The sequence below is a fragment of the Cladophialophora bantiana genome (assembly GCF_000835475.1).
Source record: "Cladophialophora bantiana CBS 173.52 unplaced genomic scaffold supercont1.1, whole genome shotgun sequence".
Lineage (NCBI taxonomy): Eukaryota > Fungi > Ascomycota > Eurotiomycetes > Chaetothyriales > Herpotrichiellaceae > Cladophialophora > Cladophialophora bantiana.
This window is the reverse complement of record NW_015971575.1, coordinates 2,230,285-2,250,310: the sequence shown is the minus strand read 5'-3', so window position 1 is coordinate 2,250,310 and position 20,026 is coordinate 2,230,285. Positions and strand designations below refer to the sequence as shown.

The following is a 20,026-nucleotide window of genomic DNA, read 5'->3' as shown; positions in this document are numbered from 1 at the left end:
ACCGCTGCATGGTGAAGGGCAGAGGCTAACGGAGAGGGACAAAATTAGTCAACCTACCTGCTCATTTCGCTGTTTGGCTTGCAAGTCCTGAGGCAGAATTCCTGAAGGGTCGTCTGCTATGGGCCAATTGGGATGTGGAAGAAATGAAAACGAGGAAAAAGGAGATCTTAAAGAAGGACCTTCTACGGCTGGAGCTGACAGGCATATAAGGAACAGAAAAAAACGAGGCATCGGATGTCGTCGTTGTGAGGCGGATTTAGCGTCTCAATGACTGCTATATCGTCCTACCCATTATTGGTGATTTCATGTATATCTCCTGGGGGTTCCAGACACCGAAGAGGTAAAACGGGTTTCGAAACACCGTTCGCAGACCCACTTGAGCACTGAGCATAGCTGCAGCATTATATGCAGGAACGATTGCGACTTATGACCCAATGCTGAGTGGATAAATGACAAATCTTGAGAAGTATATCTTGGATATGAATGATATTTCAGCTACATTTTCCTGGAGGGTCTCTGACCATATCGGCCCGTAACCGAATTGTTTTTTTTTCCTTTTTCAGGAGGCATTGACAGAGATACTTCCTAGACGCTGTTCACAGTTCATCTTCCTGCAAAAAGGTATATATTTCCCGACGGTCGCATTCTACTCCAACCAGCAAAGAGAAAGAGAGAGAGAAGATATGGCTCCCGGGCATTCAGCGCCCGACCTCGCAGAAACGGCTCGTGTTCCATGTCACCTTTTACATTGCGGACTCGGACGCTGAGGAGTTCCTCAAGCATCTCCGTACGACTTTCGAGGCCGTCACCGCCGAGCCGCAGTGTCTGTACGTGGACACGTTCTGGGACCCAGACCACCACGGAACGATAAGGATCGTCGAGGAGTGGGCTTGCGACAGAGATTGGTTCGTGAATGGACGTGACCATGTTCATTTTCTGCGCCTCTTTATAACAGGGAGGGGCCGGCGTGTTCAAGTGTTGAAACTTCTTTCCCCGCTAGGTGCAAATGCCGAAGAAATACTACGATCCGTACCGCGCCGCAACGGAAAAAATGTACATCAAAGAGCGAGAGTTGGAATCTTACCTCCCTGTCTTTGGGAATAGTCCATTTGACGACCTCGTTTGACCTCTAGGCACGGTCCAGGATTGGGAGCGTATACCGGGCTGGAGGAGACAGAAGCCGGATTATAAGCCAGAGTAGGGGACTGAAGGGGTGGGGATATGTGGATGTGTGCGGTGTGCTGGGCAGAAAAGGATTCCTGACAGTACATAGTAGAAATTTGTGTAAAGACAAATGGAGGAAAACAAACAGGCTCGATTCAATCCTCGGTCGTAGAGGCGGGAAAAATCCTCCTTCTACTGGTCGTAGCCTGATTTTCCAGGAACCACACCATAGGCTCCGCCGCCCTTCCCAAACATAGTCCGCAAGTCCTGAACCAAAACCTCTGGCAGCTCCCAGGCGGCGAAATGGCCACCTTTTTTGTGTTCAGCGAGGAACACTAGGGGTCCCATCGCTTTTACCCATATATTAGGTAGCAGAACGATCTCTTTCGGGAATCGTGAATATCCAAGAGGCACATCAATGTATCGCTGGACTTCGAGATGAGCGTCTTTGAGGGGAAACCCATTTCTTGGCGTACGATGAGTTTTCTCATAATAGATTCGCTGTGAGGCCGCAGCTCCTGCGGTAGAAAAGTAGTAGATACTGATCCAGGTGAGCGCTTCGTCATCGGTCCAAGGGTAGTCATCGGCCCAGTCATGAAGCTTTTCATAGATCCAGGCTAGGAGAGCCACTGGGCTCGCGGTGATCGCGTAGCCAGCAGTCTGAGGCCTCGTGCTCTGAAGAAGATTGTACCCAAATCCCTCTTCGCGGAACCAACGGGAACGAGCAATCCCAGCTTTTTCGTGCTCGGTAAGAGGAGTCGCCTCGAACTGGGCCCATAGAACAGGATGGGAAGCAGCGCTGATCTCGGGAGGATGACACATGTTGATGTGCTGTGCCTTACATGACTCTGGATACAGCATTGCTAGAAAGCGGACCACAAAGTAGCCCAGATCCCCTCCCTGGGCAACTATCATGCATAATGTCAATTGCCGTAGGCGCGCAGATCGCGGACCAGCTCACCGTATTCTTTGTACCCTAGTTTTACCATGAGTTTATGTGCCACCTCGGCGTGCTGCTCGAATTGAAAATTGGCCTAGTCGACGTGTGAGCGCAAAAATATTGAGGTAGACTGGTTAAGCATCAACCTTTTTTGCTCCGGACGAAAACCCGTAGTCGACCATACTGGGAACAACAACGTGAAATGATGGCGAATCATTCCCTCCACTTATCAGCATCGGGAGGATCTTCGTGATCTCGGCGAAACTTCCCGGCCATCCATGACAGAAAAGAAGCGGGATAGCATCCTTCATCGGACTTGGTTGATGCACAAAGTGAATATTGTAGGTGCCAAAGCCATCAATATCGATCTGTGTCATGAATTGGGGGAGTTCGTTCAATTTTGCTTCTTGCTTACGCCAGTCAAAGCCATTTTTCCAATAAGCAGCGAGTCGCTTTAGATCAGCCAAAGGCATTCCCCGACTCCAAGGTTCGACGTCTGGAAGTTCATCGGGGAAGTCGGCAAGCGCGATCTGTTGTTTAAGACGTTGGATCTTCTCGTCTGGTATATCGATCTTGTATGGAGTGATTGGCGACATTGCCTGTTGCTGAGTGACTAAATTCCCTGCTCAATGACTCCATGTTGGAAAGGATTATAATTAAACTCAGAGGAAATCGTCGTCATGCACTTTCACCTCAATGATAACATCCTCCAGCGGGGCATTGAATTATACAATAGCGACTGATCTTATTGTGGGGGTTCTGGCACCAATCTGGGAACCAAGAATACGCTCCGTCCAACAGGTCGTCGATTTGGGTAGAAGACCCGCAATCTTGCCTCAGCGCGTGGGCATGCTGGGAGTCAAGCGTCGCCTCGGGATTCGGAATTCACAAGGCCGCGATCCAAACCGCAAAAAGCATCTTACCTCAGACAAGCGTGACGATGTGACAAAGTCCACTTGATTTCAAATGCCCTTCAACAGGAGGAATCCTTCCGCAATCATGCATGAGAAGAATGTTGCAGGGTGAATCTCGATGATGAGATCGCGTCGAGGATGTCGCGCAAATGTAGTCGGGACTAGTCCCGTTCTAGACTAGTCTGACTAGTGGAATCCCTCTAGTCCTTGTCACCAGCGCCCTAGCATGTTTACCGACTACCTATGTCCAATTTTGAGGTTATCTCGAACTGCTGCATATTAATAGCTACCTAGCTCGCTAGCTCCACAGGTATAGCTAGACTGTGCTGCTCATTTAGCCAATAGCGCCTCCCCCCGCCGACCTCCAGATTGGTTCTAGTCACAAAGCTCAACTCGTCGCTTGCAAGCACAGCGCTGCGTTGGCCACGTCAAACACATCCGTGAGCCTTCCCATCGGAACATTCGCCATGAACCTGCTCCTTGTCCCTGGCGTCTTTTCAACGCCGGCGAATGAAGAAAAGAGACCGCTGCCGGATAAAAGAGGACAGATTCCATTGACTCGGATGTCTTGAGGGGCAAATTCTGCTGCAAGACCCTTTGTGACCTTGAAGACTGCCCCTTTCGATCAGATGCGACACAATAATGCGTATGGCCTGAAAAATAGAGTTCAAATTGACGCTAGCAACGCGGTCAAACTCCTGCTCGGTAACTTCAAGTGTGGGTTTGTTCCGATATGTGGTGCCGGCGTTATTGACAAGGATCGACACCTTTCCAAACTCCTTGAGGATGAAACCAAGAAGCCTTTGCCAATCTTCCGCCTTGGTGACATCGCCTTGGAAGAATTTTATTGAGGGAGAGCTCTCAGCAATGCGTGCTCCGTCATCAGGATTGATGTCAGATATGACGACTTTGGCTCCAGCTTCGGCAAATCTTTTAGCTGTGGCTGCTCCAAACCCGGAAGCACCTCCTGATAACCAATTAGGCCTTCAAGCCATAAAAGTGAGTGAGGACGGAGGAATGTGCTGGCCTGTGACAATAGCCACTTTACCTCACAGACGTGAATCCCCAAATGGAGCCGAGGAAACGCAAAAAAAGATTACTGCTTCGCCGCTCGAGTACCAATGCGCCAGACCATGGTCCAAGAAGCTCGCGCAGAGTGGAATTTGGGGTTGATATATATGGGAAGCGATTCGCTAGTCTTAGCTCTTGTGTCTCCGGCTGGCATTAATCTCGAGTACACAGACCAATCCTACCAGTGGCTGGCGTCTATCCGATTTAAGACGGAGAACGCAATCCATTTGGCGGGTATCTAGTCCAGGGCATGAACTCGCTCCCTACCGAATGCCGCTGAGGTATTGTACGGTTGCAGCCGGCGTTATCATTGCTGGCTCAAATGGATTCTCAAATGATTTGGAGAACTATTCCACCAACCGCATGTGCTGAGTTTTTGGAGGAAGTCGCTATCTCAGATTCCAGGAGTCTACAGCTTCGGCACCAACAAGAAGCTCTCTGCATACTTTCCGCCTAGGTGCACCCTGTGGTGTCCTTTGTTAAACTGCGGTTCCATGCGCTTGACGTGGGGGTTGTCCCATTCAGGGAGCACCATTGTCTTTCCGGATATCTGCAGCCGCAGTCCCTCGCCCTTCTCGTAGATGATACCCATCGGCCAGATGCCGATATTCATCTCGACAACATCTCCAGGCTCGACGTAGTCGGCACGCAAATGCGGGTGGACTGGCCAGTATTCCGTTGACTGTTGCGAATCGAGCTCTCTGTGAGAAGCCCGGAGGATGCCAGTCGGACCGAGATACTTTGTTGGGTTCACATTGGCAACTTCTTTGACGGATTTCACGGGGAGCTCGTGGAGGGGCACATTCGACTGTTCCATCAGCTCCCCATCAATTGACAGCTTCCGCAACATGACGTAAATGTCGAGATCGTTGTGCTCTTGACAAGAAACGAAAACTTTGAGTTTCGAAAACCCGGCGAGCGTTGTTCGCTCTGGGAATATGTAGTCGTATGTTACCATATCGCCGCTAGTGGAATCGTAAGAATGAACCGCTTCCTCTGTACCAGGTGAGTTTTGCAGAGTCTGATTCGATGTGAGGTATAGCTTTGTGTACTTGGTGCGAGGGATCGGATAGTCCGTTTCGACTTGGTCGTATAGAGAGTACTAGGCGGCGACATTAGCGATCTAGTGGCTGTCGATGGTCCACACAGATTAGCAGTACCTTTTCACCAAATCGATACATTGAAACGCGAACTTTGGGCGTATTCTCCCACCCATTTTCTTCACCTTTCAGATATCTCGTGAAGAAGCGATCCAAATCGTCAATGGAGCGATAGTGATAGTCTTCGTACCATTCTTGATGAGGATGGAAGCGCAACCATTTCTTATCTGTGTCAGTATCCCTCCATGCTCTGACCGAGCCTATTGTGTGCAGCATCGTCGAGTATGATCCGAGGATATAAGACGGGATTTTGATTTTACTGAAATCAACCCTTTTTGATTCCCAATACGCATCATAAAACTCGTGAGCTTCGGCCATTTCCGTGACAGCCTCTTGAAGACCACGACCTATGATGACGGGACTAAGTAATCGGAACGAGGGACAAACTTGTACAAAAAAATTACTTACCTGGGATACCCATGAGCACCCATTTTAAGAAAGGTGCCCATGGAATTCCTCCCCGACGGCACAAATCGCGATATACGTCGCTGAGACCTTCCCATGGAGCAATGGCTTTGAGATGAGGCGGTTGCTCCATGGCAGCCCAATATTGCACGATACCGAGCCAGGAGTTGCCAGCCATGCCAACGGATCCATTACACCAGTCGTATTTCGCGGCAAATTCAATAATGTCGTAACAGTCCTCACCTAGGGAGAAATTCTGAGAAAATTGGTACGAGCGACTTGAATTCGACTTACCCTCCTTGCGGCCAAAATAATGTAAATTCCCTTCGCTATCGAACGATCCTCGGGCATTTGGGTCGAGGATGGCGTAGCCTCGGCGGCACCATTCGTTAGGATCAGGACTTTGATCGGTAAGCGCAAACTCTGTCGGGGCTGAGAAGCCACGAACCCTTCAAACTTCTCCAGACCGCTTTGACGACTCTTTGGGACCCCCACTCGATAGGGCACCACATCCATCAGGTTCGCGCCACCGCCTCCTTTGCCATATGGTGAGTACGGCATAATAATTGGAATTTTCTTTCCGCCCGTATCAGCAGGCCGATAGATGTCGGCGTATATCTAGCACCACGTTAGCAAACAGTTCGTCGCCCATGGACATTACTGCCTCAAATCTTACTTTGACTCCGTCCCGCATGACGATCTCAATATCTTTCTCAAAAATTATCTCAAGCTCCAATGGCATGTTCTCGGGCGTTTTCTGCCATCCTCGAGGCAGCACGCGCTTCTCGTATCCAAAGGGGATGGTAACCACTTTCACAGGTCTGTCTGGCTCATCCGCGGGGATAGCTTCTTGCCATATCCATTCGAATCCATCGTCAGGAATGGTACCTTTCTTGTAACCTGGCCACGATTTATCGATTGGCATCTTGAAGTCTGCGATGAAGGGACTTGGTCGAAAAGGGCGCGCCAAACAAGCAAGTGGTGGCCTTGGCTTACTGAAAGTATGGATCGATTTTCTGAGGCCTCAAGGGCCTATTTGAACTGTTCATCACTAAAATGTCTTTCGAGTAGAAGCTCGGACTGGGCGACTGCCGGCGGAGTCTCAGGGCTCCATACACGGGAGAGCCTATTTGGACTGTTGGTAACCAAATTACTGCTTGAGCAGAAACCGGAGTGAGCGACTCCCGGCGGAGTTCGCAGGGCTCTCACGAGAGACAGCTCCAGGTTCCGTTATCTGTGCCATGCTTCATAGTCGGATCCGAAACCACAGACATTGTCGAGAATCAGCTGGATGTACATCACATACCGCTCTGGAGGCGTTTGGAGGTGCTGGATACTGATGCTAACCTGTGATATTCTCTGAATCGACTCTGGCGCTTACCTGCTTGAGCATCCTCGTATGGATATCCGGCCTTCTGAATGCCGTGCTGAGAAATCTTCCCCGCATCGTATGCCGCCCTGGGCTAATTTCTGGCTCGAGCTGATTGGCAGGGTTGCATACGACAACGCCCTGTTGCCTTGGTATCGATGATTCCCGGTTGCAGTCCGCCTCAGCCTTGCATGACGACGGCTTTCTCGCTCAATACCGAGCCGCCTCCTGAGGCAAGTTTTCTAGCATTCCGTAATTCTTCCCATTATCCGAGCTTTTATCCCATGAGATCCTCGAGCTCTACTCTCCCATTGACAGGAAGCGGTCTTAGATTTTTCCGACTACCCAGTAGCACGGAGCACAACTCATTGCCGTTTGGTTAACTGGCAGTTGATCGTGAAAAGCTGCTGCACCCGATCCCAGAACAGTGCCTTCTATCGGTGCCGATCAACGTTGCTATGTAATCGATATATGTCGGCGAAAGTTTCCTGCTGGGATGATGCGTTGCAGTGTCTCCTCCAGAATGAAATCCAGACTTACTGCCATCGGAGCCTAAATGATTATTAAAACGAAATTCCCAGCCCCGGACAAACCGTGAGTTCATGCCTAAGTAACTGGGGCTACGGGGGGCTGGGCTGGGGATAATTAGGGGGAACCCGCCTAGTGATTAAGCAGCCTGGTGCCAAGAGCGCCACCCCCACCTTCACCTAAAACCATCCGCGTAGGCTGGTGAGGCCCTCAGCGGTGCACCGTGCTCTACCCCATCTGGATGAAAAATTACAATCTACCCGCAAATCTGACGCAGGGCTTCAACGGTGAAAGTTCTCCAAGTTCCTTGTTCTAGGTTCTCTCCATCACGGATGCCCCTATGGACGATATATTCCCGGGGGAGGCCTCAGACGTGTCGAGCCACGACAACAACGACAACAACGGTGCGAAATCAACCTACGAAGTCACGGTAGAAGAAATGCCGAAGAGAGGCGGACAAGCTCGAGCATGCGAAGAATGTAACAGATACGATCCCCTGTCATGAAGCGTGCTGCACTATATCTAATGCTTGCGAAGGAAGAAAATCAAATGTATGTGGGCGCTGTAGACCCCTATTCGTGAGCGCACGAATAGCCATAGGCAGGTGATAAACGAACCCGAAGATGCTCCTTGTGAGTTCGGACTGGACAAGACTGTTACTATCCGAAGACGAGACGGCCAGCAACTCGTCCCTGGCAATTGAACGCGTCCCCTCGGCGGCTTCTGGAATCAGGAGGAGAGGAAGGCTTGTGAGTTTATTGAATTGTTCAAAACAAGAGAGCGGCAAGCCTAATGCCCGTTGTTCCAGACCGCATGCTCGAACTGCTGGATCCTACCATGCTGGAAAATGCTCTATTTCGAAGCAGGACAGCCTTTCAAACACCAACTTCCAGTCTCCCCAGGTCCTTCCAACACCTGGCTTCTCTCCTGACCACGTCGGAAAAATGACAACGAACAACATAGAAAATGGACTTCTTTGTACGAATGACCTGAGTCCTGGTCTCCTGTCCGAACAGACTGAAACGCGATTCTTCGCAGATGTTTTTGACCCAACCTTAAGGTCCTGGCTTACGGACGGCTTCTCGAATACTCAGAGTCCAGAAGCCCTACACGGAAATCTAGGAGAGATGCCAGATATGACTCTTTGGCGGACAAGGCTCCACTGGATCATTAGAGATGGATTACAATTTTCAGTTTGGCTCTTTTCTCGCATCCGGTACAAACTCAATGAGCCAAGGAAATGCAAGGTCAACCAGGTATTCCATGCCATTCCCTGCTGTGGTCATGGATGAGATGTGGGTGATGTAATGTCCTCAATTTATCCAAAACCGAGACTTTCTGTCGATGCTTTTTTCAAGCACGTGGCTGGCTGGCTGCCTCTTTTTCACAAGCCGCGATTTTACGCCAGGTATACCGTACACGGCCAGGACACTGACAAATTTCAGAGTCTCTCCTTAGAAGATTGCTTGATCCTAGACACCATCTGCGCTCTGGCAGCCCGGTTTCCGCGTCTTCGTATTTCGCCCATTTACCTCCGAAGGGAAGAGCAGAATCTTTCTAAAGCAGGCGACGCAATTGTTTCAGGACGTCATGAAGCTAGACGCGGCAATCCAAGCAAACCTGTCATTGCTGCAAGAATTGATTCTTCTGGGCTAGTATTATCAAGTTTGTGGTTCCATTGGACGTTGCGGTAATCTCACTGGTGTCTCCTGCCGCTTGGCGTATGACCTTGGACTGAACAATATCGACCATGAAATTCTAGATTCGAAAACCACAGTGCAATAGACACCAACAGAAAAATGGAGCAAGAAAGAAGAACTTCGACGAGCTTGGTGGTTGGCCTGGGAGCTCGACATGTTCTCGGGCACCATCCTCAAGCGGCCACATACGATCGACAAAACCCACATCAATGTGCTGCTACCGGTATCTGACGAAGCCTGGTTCTCTGACACACCAGCTGCATCGGTCGCGGTCATACCAGACCCAATTCACGTATGGAAGACACTCAAGGATTCACCTAACGACGGTGACAGGGCTTGGTTTCTTATACCTCTTTCCTGAGGGCGTTCGCTCACGACATAATCCACAGACGGCATACAACCGCGCAGACAATATGCGACTTCCAGTCCGCCATTGCTTGCTTCTCTCTGATCCTTCCGCAGAGATTTCATCTCTCCGCGAACTGTCTCAGCTTTGACGAATCCAATTTTGCAGTCAATAATTGGATCGTATGTACTCATTTAATCCTCCATTCGTACGTCCTTTCTCGAGAAACTCTGACAGATTCGAGGTCCTGGAATGCTAACTCGAGACGATAGAAGTCGTGCTTCACTTCGACTACTATGTCATCGGAAATTCCCAGAACACTTGGACGTGTTCCTGGAAACATCAGCTTTGGAAGATGAGAAGCTAATCTGCCACGTTATTCGGGAATGGGACCCCAGTTCCATTGCTCAAACCTATCCTTTGGTCACTACAACCCTTCTTGGTCCCGGCGCAATCAATGCGAAGACGGCTTGCGAGTTTGCAGCAAGTCCAGACGAGAGCAGGCCCATATATCTCGAGATGTTGAAGCTTGTCCTTGGGGCGATTGGCTCGTTTTGGCAAATTAGAGCTTCTGTATTAGGTGAGAGTTCCCAGGCTCTCACCAAATGCACCATCCATCTAACTACGCTAGCAGAACTTGTACAACTACTTGAGGCTCGTCGATCGATCACCCAGCTTGTGAATGCGCGTAACAACGATCTGGATCTGCTTCCACCCCTTCTAACCAAAAATGATGAAGACCCTGGAAAGCTGAAGCGAAAAGGAAAAGAGCAAAAACCATCAGCACGGACGTAGATGACCGGTAATGTTTTCAGGATAACCGCTCCATCTATTTTCCAACTTCCCCGTCGACGGGCAACCTCGGCCTTGGGACTCTCATTCTCTGCAACCAAATCGTGTGGGGCAGGTGGAGACTTCGGCACGTGCCGGGAACATTATTCGTGCAGTGTATCCACATACACTTAGTACCAAAACCTCCACACATCTAACCGATTAAGAGGTGCGACGGTCGAACTTTTGTACTTCCCTTGCTGGAGAGCTTGTTCATTGCAAACGTCCCAATTATCTTACCATTTTCTGAATAACCCTATGTGGGCGGCAAATGTGCGCGGGGCTTCCCCCCTGGGGCGAGGCTAACTGATGCTGACCATTCGTGTTCCCCACGGGGAGCTATTCCATGCTACGTCGCTTACAGTGCTCTCGAGCATCCTCAAGAAATAGATATCTGGCATGCCACATATGAAGGGCGCCGTGTGTTTCATCTGTATTCTTTCTACACACACTTCTGCATCTGGCTCAATCGTCCCTTTGGATACACAGCGCACTTTTCTACGTGGACAATCAGTCCCTTTACCCAGCGATGACCTCCATTTCTTTGCTTGACTCGCTCAACGATGCCGACTTGATAACCCCGCCAGACGTCTCTGCGAGTGTCCTCAGAGAGGCCTTGAAGAACATTAGTCTGGTGGTTGGGCCGGAGAATGTTGAGGTCTGCTCCAAGGAGACTATGAAGCTTGATGAAGATGCACATTACTACAACCTTCCTAAAGAACATGACATGTTCTACGTGTTGGAGAAAGACGTCTTTCTTGCCAGCGCAGTGATACGGCCAGGCTCCACCGAGGATGTCTGTGCCATTGTCAAACTGGCCAACAAATACCTGACACCACTATGGCCGGTTTCAATGGGTCGAAACCTTGGTAAGTACTACATCTGCCACACGTACTTGAATCTGCTAACCACAGCTTAACAACTATAGGTTATGGAGGCTCAGCACCACGTCTTCGCGGTAGCATCGTTCTTGATATGGGTGCCCGCATGAACAAAGTGCTGGAGGTCAGTGACCGAGACTGCACCTGCCTCCTAGAGCCCGGCGTTTCATACTTCGCCCTCTACGATTACCTGCAGAAGAATGGATTCAAGCACCTTTGGATCGACAACCCCGACCTTGGTGGCGGCTCGGTCGTCGGAAACGCTCTCGATCGAGGTGCCGGCTACACGCCCTACGGAGAGCATTTTTCGATGCATTGTGGTATGGAAGTCGTCTTGCCTAACGGTGAAGTAATGCGCACGGGCATGGGTGCGCTGCCGGGCAACAATACCTGGCAGACTTTCCAGTACGGCTTTGGCCCCTATCCTGATGGCATCTTCACACAATCCAACTATGGTATTGTCACCAAGATGGGATTTTGGCTCATGCCGGACCCCGGTGTAAGACCTCTCCTCTGGCCCGTAACAAAAACTCTTTTCGATACACCAGGGCTAACCATTCTATTTAGGGCTACCAATCTTACCTGTTCTCTTTCCAGAATGACACCGATCTTCCGGCAGTTGTCGAAGCCATCCGTGTTCTCCGGATTGGTATGGTCATTCAGAATGCGCCAACAATCAGGTCGACTCTCCTCGATGCTGCTGTCCTTGCCCAGAAGTCTCACTACACAGATTCAAAAGACGTTCTGACGGATGTGGAGATTAACGAAATCGCCAGGAAGATAGGGGTTGGTCGGTGGAACATTTATGGAGCCATGTATGGGCCTAAGCCAATGCGTGATCTACAGTGGGAAGTGCTGAAGAATACTTTTATGCAAATTCCTGGAGTGAGTCCCGTTGATTGCCTCCATATGGCGGGTCTACCAGTGCCTATTCCTGCTAGGCTCCATTAACCATGTTTTATATCTGATAATCCTCTCTACAGGCAAGTTATATGTTTCCAGAACCTTTGAAAAAAGGCGCTCAGAAGACAGTTCTTCACATGCGGGAGGAAACCCTGAAGGGCATACCCAACACTTACGAGCTGGGATGGCTGGACTGGACCTGCAAGCCGGGGTCATTGCTGGGATTTTCGCCAATCTCACCCGCAACAGGCACAGATGGCAACAAGCAGTACCAGATGGTCAAAAAGAGGTTCGAGGAGTTCGGGTTCGACTATCTCGGCACCTTTGTCGTCGGTTGGCGCGAACTTCATCATATCGGTTCGTTTGTCTTCCCACCCTTGGAAGGCCTTAACCGCTTGAATTTGGCTGACGAAGAAGCCACAGTGTGCTTAACTTTTGACAAGTCCGACCCTGATTCCCGTCGACGGGCACATCGGTGCATTGAGCTCCTGATTGACGATACAGCTGCCGAGGTAAGCCCAAATATTTCCGTGGCCTCGAGCATACCGCCCCACCGTTCTAATAATCCGCACTTCAAGGCCTTAAGCGATGACTGAGACTCTGTTCAGGGCTACGGTGAATACAGGACACACCTGTGTTTCATGGACCAAATTGCGAGCGTCTACAATTGGAATAACGGTGCCTCGCTCAAGTTCAACGAACAGCTCAAGGACAGCCTGGATCCCAATGGCATCCTCGCACCTGGGAAGAGCGGAGTGTGGCCAAAGAGACTACGCGGACGAGGCTTCGAGATTCAGCGGATGCAGCCGTATGGGATGAACAATGACGGTGGCGCCTTGCATTCGGGGTCCGAAGACGCAGACGTTGGTAAGAGAATCAAAGACACAACCAACACAGCGACATTGGTGGGACATGCCCTTAAGACTTTAGGCAGAGATATCGAATCGAGGTGCGGTGATAGTGTGGCCGCGACAAAAGTCAACCATGTCGGGTTCTTAGTATCAGAACCCACGAGGTTTGCATAGTAGCCTACAGAACTAGCGCTCAAGCCAATTACAGCTCTCATGACTGTGATGGAGACTACCACAGTATTGTACACCTCACAGATTGCAAATAGTACGGATTACAATTGGAAGACTTCCGCTCCGATTTGAGAGATGCTAGTAGGAACGGAGAGAGAAAGCAAAGGCCCCACATGATAACCCAGGAGATCAATAAAGAGGCTAGTAACATTATGTGGGGCACCAATTCCGTCCAGTGATAGGTAGGGAGACACCAGGAGCTAGACTACCCCCAGGGAGATGGGGAAATATCAGGAAGCTGAAGACAAGGCAATAGATGACCTTTGGTATTGACATGAACACATAGCGATGCTGCTGTCTCAAGTAAGTTCGTGCGATGTGCCCGAACCAACCTGGATTGGTTCTGCAGTTCCATACCTCGGACTTGGCGGGAGTTGCGAAATGTTCACTGCGGGGAGAAATGGGGAATTTTGGCGTATAAAGACTGAATATATCCCCCATTGAAAATGCTTCACGGACATTCTCCGGTAGAGCTGCTCCCCGCTCAAACTAAACTCTCGGCTCATACACAAACCACTTATTCCCAGTCGTACCACTATGGGTATTCTTGGCGAACCAAGAAACTTGCTCGACCTCTTCCAGAACCTGAGGAACACAACGCATCTGGCGCTCCTTTTCTTGATTCTAACACTTGGTGCACCGTTGCTATGGGTCCTGGCAGACTATGTCTATATCCTACGTCTCCGGAGGAAGATGCCTCCGGGGCCCTTCCCTCTTCCAGTCATTGGCAACTGGTACGACATTCCAAAGTCCCGGCCTTGGCTGGAGTTTGAGAAGATGTCACACCGATACAACAGTCCGATGGTCACACTTTGGAACGGGCGTCGTCCCATCATTGTCTGCAACGATGCCTGGACGATCTCTGATCTCCTCGAGAAACGAGCGGCGATATATTCTTCACGCCCACATTTCGTCGTCATGGGTGACATGATGAACCAGACAAAGGAAAACCAGGTCTGTCAGATATATGGGGACCGCTGGCGCCTTCACCGACGTTTGACGGTAAGTCCATGGTTATCTATGTCAGAAGTTACTCACTACTTATTATGGTCCAGCACAACGTGGTGGGGTCCCAAGCTGTGAGAGCGCATCGGACGTTTCAGGGCAACGAGTCCAAAGTCCTACTCCGGGATCTCATGGAGAGGCCGGACGACATGGTTATGTCGATCGAGAGATACTCCTGCTCGACTGTTTCTATCATAGGGTGGGGTAGGAGGATCGATCGCATGAATGACCACGTCGCCTTGTGCGCTCTGGGCTTTATGGAGGGCGTCAACTATGTCATTCCAGGCCTCTACCTTATGGAGACAATCCCCGTCCTTGCCAAGCTCCCCGGGTGGCTCTACAAGCTTCCTTCATTGATTCTTTCTAACACGAAGCATTTCCAGCGATACTTCTATGCTCTGGCTATGGAAGGTGCAGAGGCGAAGGAAGAAAACTTCTCGACCCTCTTGTTGAAACAGCATGACGAGAATAATCTATCGCAGGAAGAAATTGCCTGTCTGACGGCCAACTTGATCGGTGGAGGCGTCGACACTACCACAAGTTCCACCTTATCATTCGTCTTAGCTGTGTGCGTATTCCCAGAGGCCCAGAAAAAGGCACAGGAAGAGATCGACAGGGTAGTCGGCGACAACCGCATGCCCGAGTGGTCCGACGAAGCTTCGCTCCCTTACATCGCAGCATTAGTTTCGGAGGTCCTCCGCTGGCGCTCTGTGACCATCTTGGGCGGAATCCCGCACAGCCCGATTCAGGACGATGAGTACCGGGGATATTTCATTCCCAAGGACACGGCCATTACCGGAAACCTATGGGGCATCCATCGTAACCCCAACGACTACCCCGAGCCCGATGTCTTTCGACCGGAGCGCTTCTTCAACGGTCTCGAACGCCCCCATCCGTCGAAAAAGGGACACAACGCTTTCGGATGGGGTCGGCGTCAGTGTAGCGGACAGCCGCTTGCCGAGCAGGGGCTATTCATCACTATCGCTAGGATGCTGTGGGCCTTTGATATTCGACCAGGCTTGGACGAGCAGGTAAGAAGGGCTGAATACCCAATGCAGTGGCCACAATGGCAAATACAGCCCCATCCCCATCACCTATTCCGCCCTGTTTGAGACGGGCCCCAACTAACACGAGATTGCTCCGATATAGGGAAATCCAGTGAAGCTCGACATCTTCGCTTACACAGAGAGCGAAAATATGCGGCCCGAGCCGTTCAAAGCACGCTTCATTCCGCGCTCCGAGAAGCACGCTGCCCTCGTGCTGGATGCCGCTAAGCAGGCTCGCGAGGAGTTGAGGGTCTACGATGGAGAGACCAAGCTGACTTTGCAGAACGTCCCCTGAGTGGTAGTCTCGTGTGTACTTCGAAGACGCTATATAAATTGAACGGCTAGTGCCGAAGCAAGTCATGAATCACTCGTCTGTCTATATCGGAGATGCGCGCGAGAGACGGGTGTAATGGTCAACTCCGGCCCAGAGACTTTGCTAGGTGTCAAGAGGACGGGTGCTGGTGGTGTCCTCCTACGAAGGCTAGGCGGCGGTGGTGAGATCTCTGTTTCAAGTACTTCCTGAAGACGGCGTACGCCACAATCTATTGAACGGCAATAGAAGATGGTTAGACCTTCATACGAAGAAGACATGACTATGGCTGCCCAGGTTTGTTGTTGTAGTACTCTAGGATACCGATTTGCGTCTCTATGTAACAGCACTACCCACTCCCCAAGGGATCTCCTGTTTAGCCCAGAACCTTCTTAGTCACAGTCAATGCCAGCGAAGGCCTTGAGCCAACCTCGAGGTGCATCTGGCGCAAAGAACAGCTCGCCGCTCATCGCGCTTCGGCTGATGAGATCGATCGCACGAGGGAACATCAATTTCTCGTACTCGGAGACGGCACGATCAAGCTCATCCACTCCGTGCTTGACAATTTGTTGGGCGAGCTGGAGACTGTCTGTCATGGCACAGTTGACGCCCTCACCTACAAAAGGCGTGCTGGAGGATCATCGGTTAGTTTTCTCGCACGAGCAGAATTGGAGAGGCCCCGGAGCGTAATCGAGTCTTACCTTGCATGTGCAGCATCCCCTATCAAAGTAACACCGGGAACCGTCCTCCACGGCAGAGATTCTGTCGGCATGGCGTACAGTGGCCAAGCATAGAATGTCCCGTCACTGTGTTCGATCAAGTCCGTGTGCATCTTGGGCCAATCTGCGAAGTAGTCATTGAGCAACAGCCGACGTATCGCCTTGGGATCCTCGAGAACAGCGGCGTTCTCTGCACTCCACTCCTCAGGAAGCCGCAGGCCAACGCCGACGTAGTAGGAGCCGTCACCGAGCTTGAGAGAAACGATTTGCTTTCCTCCGCCGAAAGCTATATAGTTGCCCTTTCCGACCAGCGAGACCGCGATAGAGTGGAACGGATTCTGTTGATCTATAGTTGTGGTCAAGTAGTGCAGCCCAGAATATTGGGGTTTGGCGGATGTGACCTTCCTTTGCTGTTAGTCGCTCAAAGACAGATATTAAGATAGGTGAGTAACGTACTAAAGTTCTAGCTTTGGACCATGCACCATCCGCCCCTACGACAAGTCGGAATCCTGATTCGATATTTCCATCTGCGAAATGGACAGACATTAACCCGTCTGAATCTCGCTGCACGTGTTGAACCTTCAAGCCCCAGCGTACTCTGTTGGCTGGGACCGCGTTCAGGAGCAACGCTCGTAGATCCTTGCGGTCGATCTCGGGTCTATCTTCATTGGCCTCGTCGCTGTCACCGGTCCTGATGTACACTTTGCCCTTTGCGTCGGCTAATATGGTGTGCGCATCGTGGCGGGCCATTTTCTTGAACTGATCCAGTAAGCCGGCTTTTTGGAGAGCGAGTTGACCAGAGTCGGCATGAATATCGAGCGTACCAGCTCGAGAAGAGGACTCGTTGCCTGATCTGTCTCGCTCAAAGATGATATAGGCGATGTTGGCGAGTTCAAGCATCCGCCCCAGTAGCAGACCGCTGGGGCCAGCGCCGAGGATGGCGACGGACGGTGTCATGGAGAAGATGTATTTGGGTCAGATGTGTGATCCGTTTCGAAGTTACCTGTGCGGCGTGTCATCTTTTATAGCAAGCTGGATATTGCGTGTGCTCAGTACAATATGTTGCCTCGACAATGAAGTCATGACCTATGGCAAATGTAAGTTCCGTAAGCTCCGTCGGAGGTTATTCGGCAGCATCACAGCGTCATGGAGCTCGATACTTACTGAATAACTTCCGGGAAGCTGGAACAACTACTCTTCTCAAAACTATCAACCACTTCAACCATGGCCGAGACCCTCGCTCCATATGCTGTAAGCTTTCGTCAATTACCATCTAGAAGAAACTGTGGACTGACCAGAATGATGATTGGAGTGCGATACATGCCGATCCCGCAAGGTACGTCTATCCGACCTATTTCACGAGCCGGGAGGACTGCTTTGACAAGTCTGTAGGTTGCATGCTCCCGCGAACGCGATGGATGCCAGCGCTGCGGAGATGAAGCCATGGCTTGCATCTATTCGCGATCTGGGATAATTCGTCGAAACAGGAAGCGGAAATACGATGCTGCTGTTCCTGATCATCTTTCGCCGGTCACAGTGACTGGCAGTCATGTCTCTGACGCGGCTACCAGCAGCCTTCAGTCCAATCTCGCAATGGACATAGAAGTAACTCGAAACCGGCTGCAGGGACTCGATGCGTCACCTCAAACCTCTCTGCGTGCGCTGTCATCTTTGTCTGAAGCCTGTGCGGCCATCTGGCACGACGATTGGGAGCTTGATAAGGCCTGCAACAAATTTCACTTGTTCGAAGATCGGGCGATTTCCTGGGCAGATGGTGAGCACCGTCGCATTTCCATGATGGGGCCACTGACACCGCTTACAACAGCATTCGTCGCCGGCCTGAAACGAGACCGTCCTTTGTTTATCTCTGTTCCTCCTGAAGTATTGGACCATTTAAGAGCATCTCGCCCGCAACAAGTGCAGCAAAGAGCTTGGCTTGTGATGTATTATGGCATCATTCTCAATTTTGTTTCATCCACTGACCCCGGCGATGAATATACAAAGGCAAAGCTTCGACGCAATCTCTGGCTCGCCCTCAATGACGCAAGACTCCTCCTGGAGCCCAGCGAAGCAAATATCCATGCTTTGATTCTGCTCGCCGTCGATGTCGAGGAGTTCACCAACCCTTCACTTTGTTGGATGTTGGTCACAAACGCCTGTAGGATGCTGCAGGCGTTGGGAGTGAGACATCGCCGTTTCGACTCTCGGACCCAGGACCGGCGTGTCGTGATGTTTTGGCACCTGAATCTTGTGGACATAGGACTGGCTCTCATCTTTGGCAGACCCCCAACTTTCCACCGCGCAATGGCGAGAGAGATTCCTTTGCCCACGCTAAGCCAGCTTCTGTCATTTCAGCCTCATGTTACTCCGGCAGGCGCCCCGGCATTATTTGGAGCGCGTAAGTCAGCTCTCGAACACAAGCAGCCGGGTGGACATTAGATGGATCTGAAACAACAGACCAAGACTGACAGCAGCTTCAGATTACACCCACCAAATGTTTCTGCTATCACGTGTAATGGCTGATATCTGGTATCGTCTTCACGAAGAAACAACACCTAATGATCGTAACATTGAATCAACCAAGCAGGATCTTGAGTCGTGGTATCGGCAGACACAACGGGTAGGTCTCGCCTTCGGCAAATTTGGCATCTAACAGCTGACATGCGCATGCAGATTCTCGAAGCTGCTGCAATGGCAGAAAAGCCTTTTCTTAACGCCAACAATGCTGCTTCCATTGATCTGAGCTTATGCAGTGTTGGCTTCCAATATGAGTACCTGTTCATCCTCCTCGCTCGATCGTCCACGCAAATGAGGGCCCAGTGTATCGAATCCTCGAAACGGATGCTTCGTTTACTACAAAACATGGTCGCTGACTCCGAGGCACCCTCTGATGGTATGGCATGGCACCTTTTGTGTGGTCCCTTCACCCCATTCTTAGACCTGTTCGGTGAGCTCATTTCAAATGGGAAGGGCGAGTCAGATGAGAACAAGGAAGCTCTCGCTGCTATGGAGAATCTCCCGGTCTTTCTGGGTAAGATGAGCCCGCGAAGTTCGCTTGCAGCGAAGCTGGAGCAAGTCGCTTTGGTTTTGGTGCAGCATGCTAGATATGTGACCCACCCTCGAGGTATGCAAGGATCTGAGTACTGCAAATCCACACATCAAGTGCCAACTGACCATCGTTATTTTCCAGCTCGTCGTATTGGCGAAGAGGCGGGCGGATCATCCCTAGAGGGAGCCTTACCTGATCACTGGCCATCAACCACGAACATGTTGGATTGGGACTCATTCTTCAACTATGCCACTGCCGCACCGGTATCAGGTCAGCTACAGGGCGAGAATTACGAAGCTGAGCCAAGTGATTTGGCAACATGGACGAATGACTTCTTCGGGAATGCGTTTGTGGACTGGGTCGGATGGGATGCTCAAGGCTGAGCTTCTAACGAACGCGGAGTGGGGAGTAGCATTGCAGCAGGAAGGAGACTTTTCTTACTCGATACAAGGCTGGACTCTTGGCGGCAAGGCTGGCAGTCTTGGAGATGACGTATGACAGAGCTGTGGAGATTGATGTCCATATCCGAGCACGCCGTACGATGTCGTCCTGCTCGCATCCAAGTCCCCAATCGGCCCGGCGCACTGGATGGTCTGCAAAGTA

General features: G+C 50.9%; 6 protein-coding genes across 6 annotated transcripts; 4 read left to right on the top strand and 2 right to left on the bottom strand.

Annotated features, from left to right (window-relative positions):
- Positions 1 to 1,356: 1,356 nt before the first annotated feature.
- Positions 1,357 to 6,579, bottom strand: Z519_00822 (uncharacterized protein; the record flags this gene model as incomplete). Its single annotated transcript, XM_016758579.1, has 11 exons — positions 1,357 to 2,072; positions 2,126 to 2,198; positions 2,251 to 2,726; positions 3,578 to 4,002; positions 4,357 to 4,436; positions 4,514 to 5,191; positions 5,250 to 5,596; positions 5,658 to 5,897; positions 5,949 to 6,055; positions 6,103 to 6,272; positions 6,331 to 6,579. The coding sequence occupies 11 exons, from the start codon at positions 6,577 to 6,579 to the stop codon at positions 1,357 to 1,359; spliced, it is 3,561 nt and encodes a 1,186-aa protein (XP_016625828.1).
- Positions 6,580 to 9,405: 2,826 nt separating this feature from the next.
- Positions 9,406 to 10,392, top strand: Z519_00821 (uncharacterized protein; the record flags this gene model as incomplete). The annotated part of the gene is made up of 3 exons (XM_016758578.1): positions 9,406 to 9,543; positions 9,585 to 9,805; positions 9,870 to 10,392. The coding sequence occupies 3 exons, from the start codon at positions 9,406 to 9,408 to the stop codon at positions 10,390 to 10,392; spliced, it is 882 nt and encodes a 293-aa protein (XP_016625827.1).
- A 565-nt stretch (positions 10,393 to 10,957) lies between these two features.
- Z519_00820 (uncharacterized protein) lies at positions 10,958 to 13,237 on the top strand (the record flags this gene model as incomplete). The annotated part of the gene is made up of 6 exons (XM_016758577.1): positions 10,958 to 11,297; positions 11,357 to 11,808; positions 11,877 to 12,194; positions 12,293 to 12,569; positions 12,636 to 12,724; positions 12,821 to 13,237. 6 exons carry the CDS (start codon positions 10,958 to 10,960, stop codon positions 13,235 to 13,237), a joined length of 1,893 nt encoding a protein of 630 aa, XP_016625826.1.
- Positions 13,238 to 13,831: 594 nt separating this feature from the next.
- Positions 13,832 to 15,640, top strand: Z519_00819 (uncharacterized protein; the record flags this gene model as incomplete). The annotated part of the gene is made up of 3 exons (XM_016758576.1): positions 13,832 to 14,296; positions 14,350 to 15,330; positions 15,449 to 15,640. The coding sequence occupies 3 exons, from the start codon at positions 13,832 to 13,834 to the stop codon at positions 15,638 to 15,640; spliced, it is 1,638 nt and encodes a 545-aa protein (XP_016625825.1).
- Positions 15,641 to 16,047: 407 nt separating this feature from the next.
- On the bottom strand, positions 16,048 to 17,331 carry Z519_00818 (uncharacterized protein; the record flags this gene model as incomplete). Its single annotated transcript, XM_016758575.1, has 3 exons — positions 16,048 to 16,285; positions 16,357 to 16,775; positions 16,831 to 17,331. The coding sequence occupies 3 exons, from the start codon at positions 17,329 to 17,331 to the stop codon at positions 16,048 to 16,050; spliced, it is 1,158 nt and encodes a 385-aa protein (XP_016625824.1).
- Positions 17,332 to 17,817: 486 nt separating this feature from the next.
- Z519_00817 (uncharacterized protein) lies at positions 17,818 to 19,806 on the top strand (the record flags this gene model as incomplete). Its single annotated transcript, XM_016758574.1, has 5 exons — positions 17,818 to 18,148; positions 18,200 to 18,772; positions 18,855 to 18,994; positions 19,048 to 19,498; positions 19,565 to 19,806. The coding sequence occupies 5 exons, from the start codon at positions 17,818 to 17,820 to the stop codon at positions 19,804 to 19,806; spliced, it is 1,737 nt and encodes a 578-aa protein (XP_016625823.1).
- Between the last annotated feature and the right edge of the window lie 220 nt (positions 19,807 to 20,026).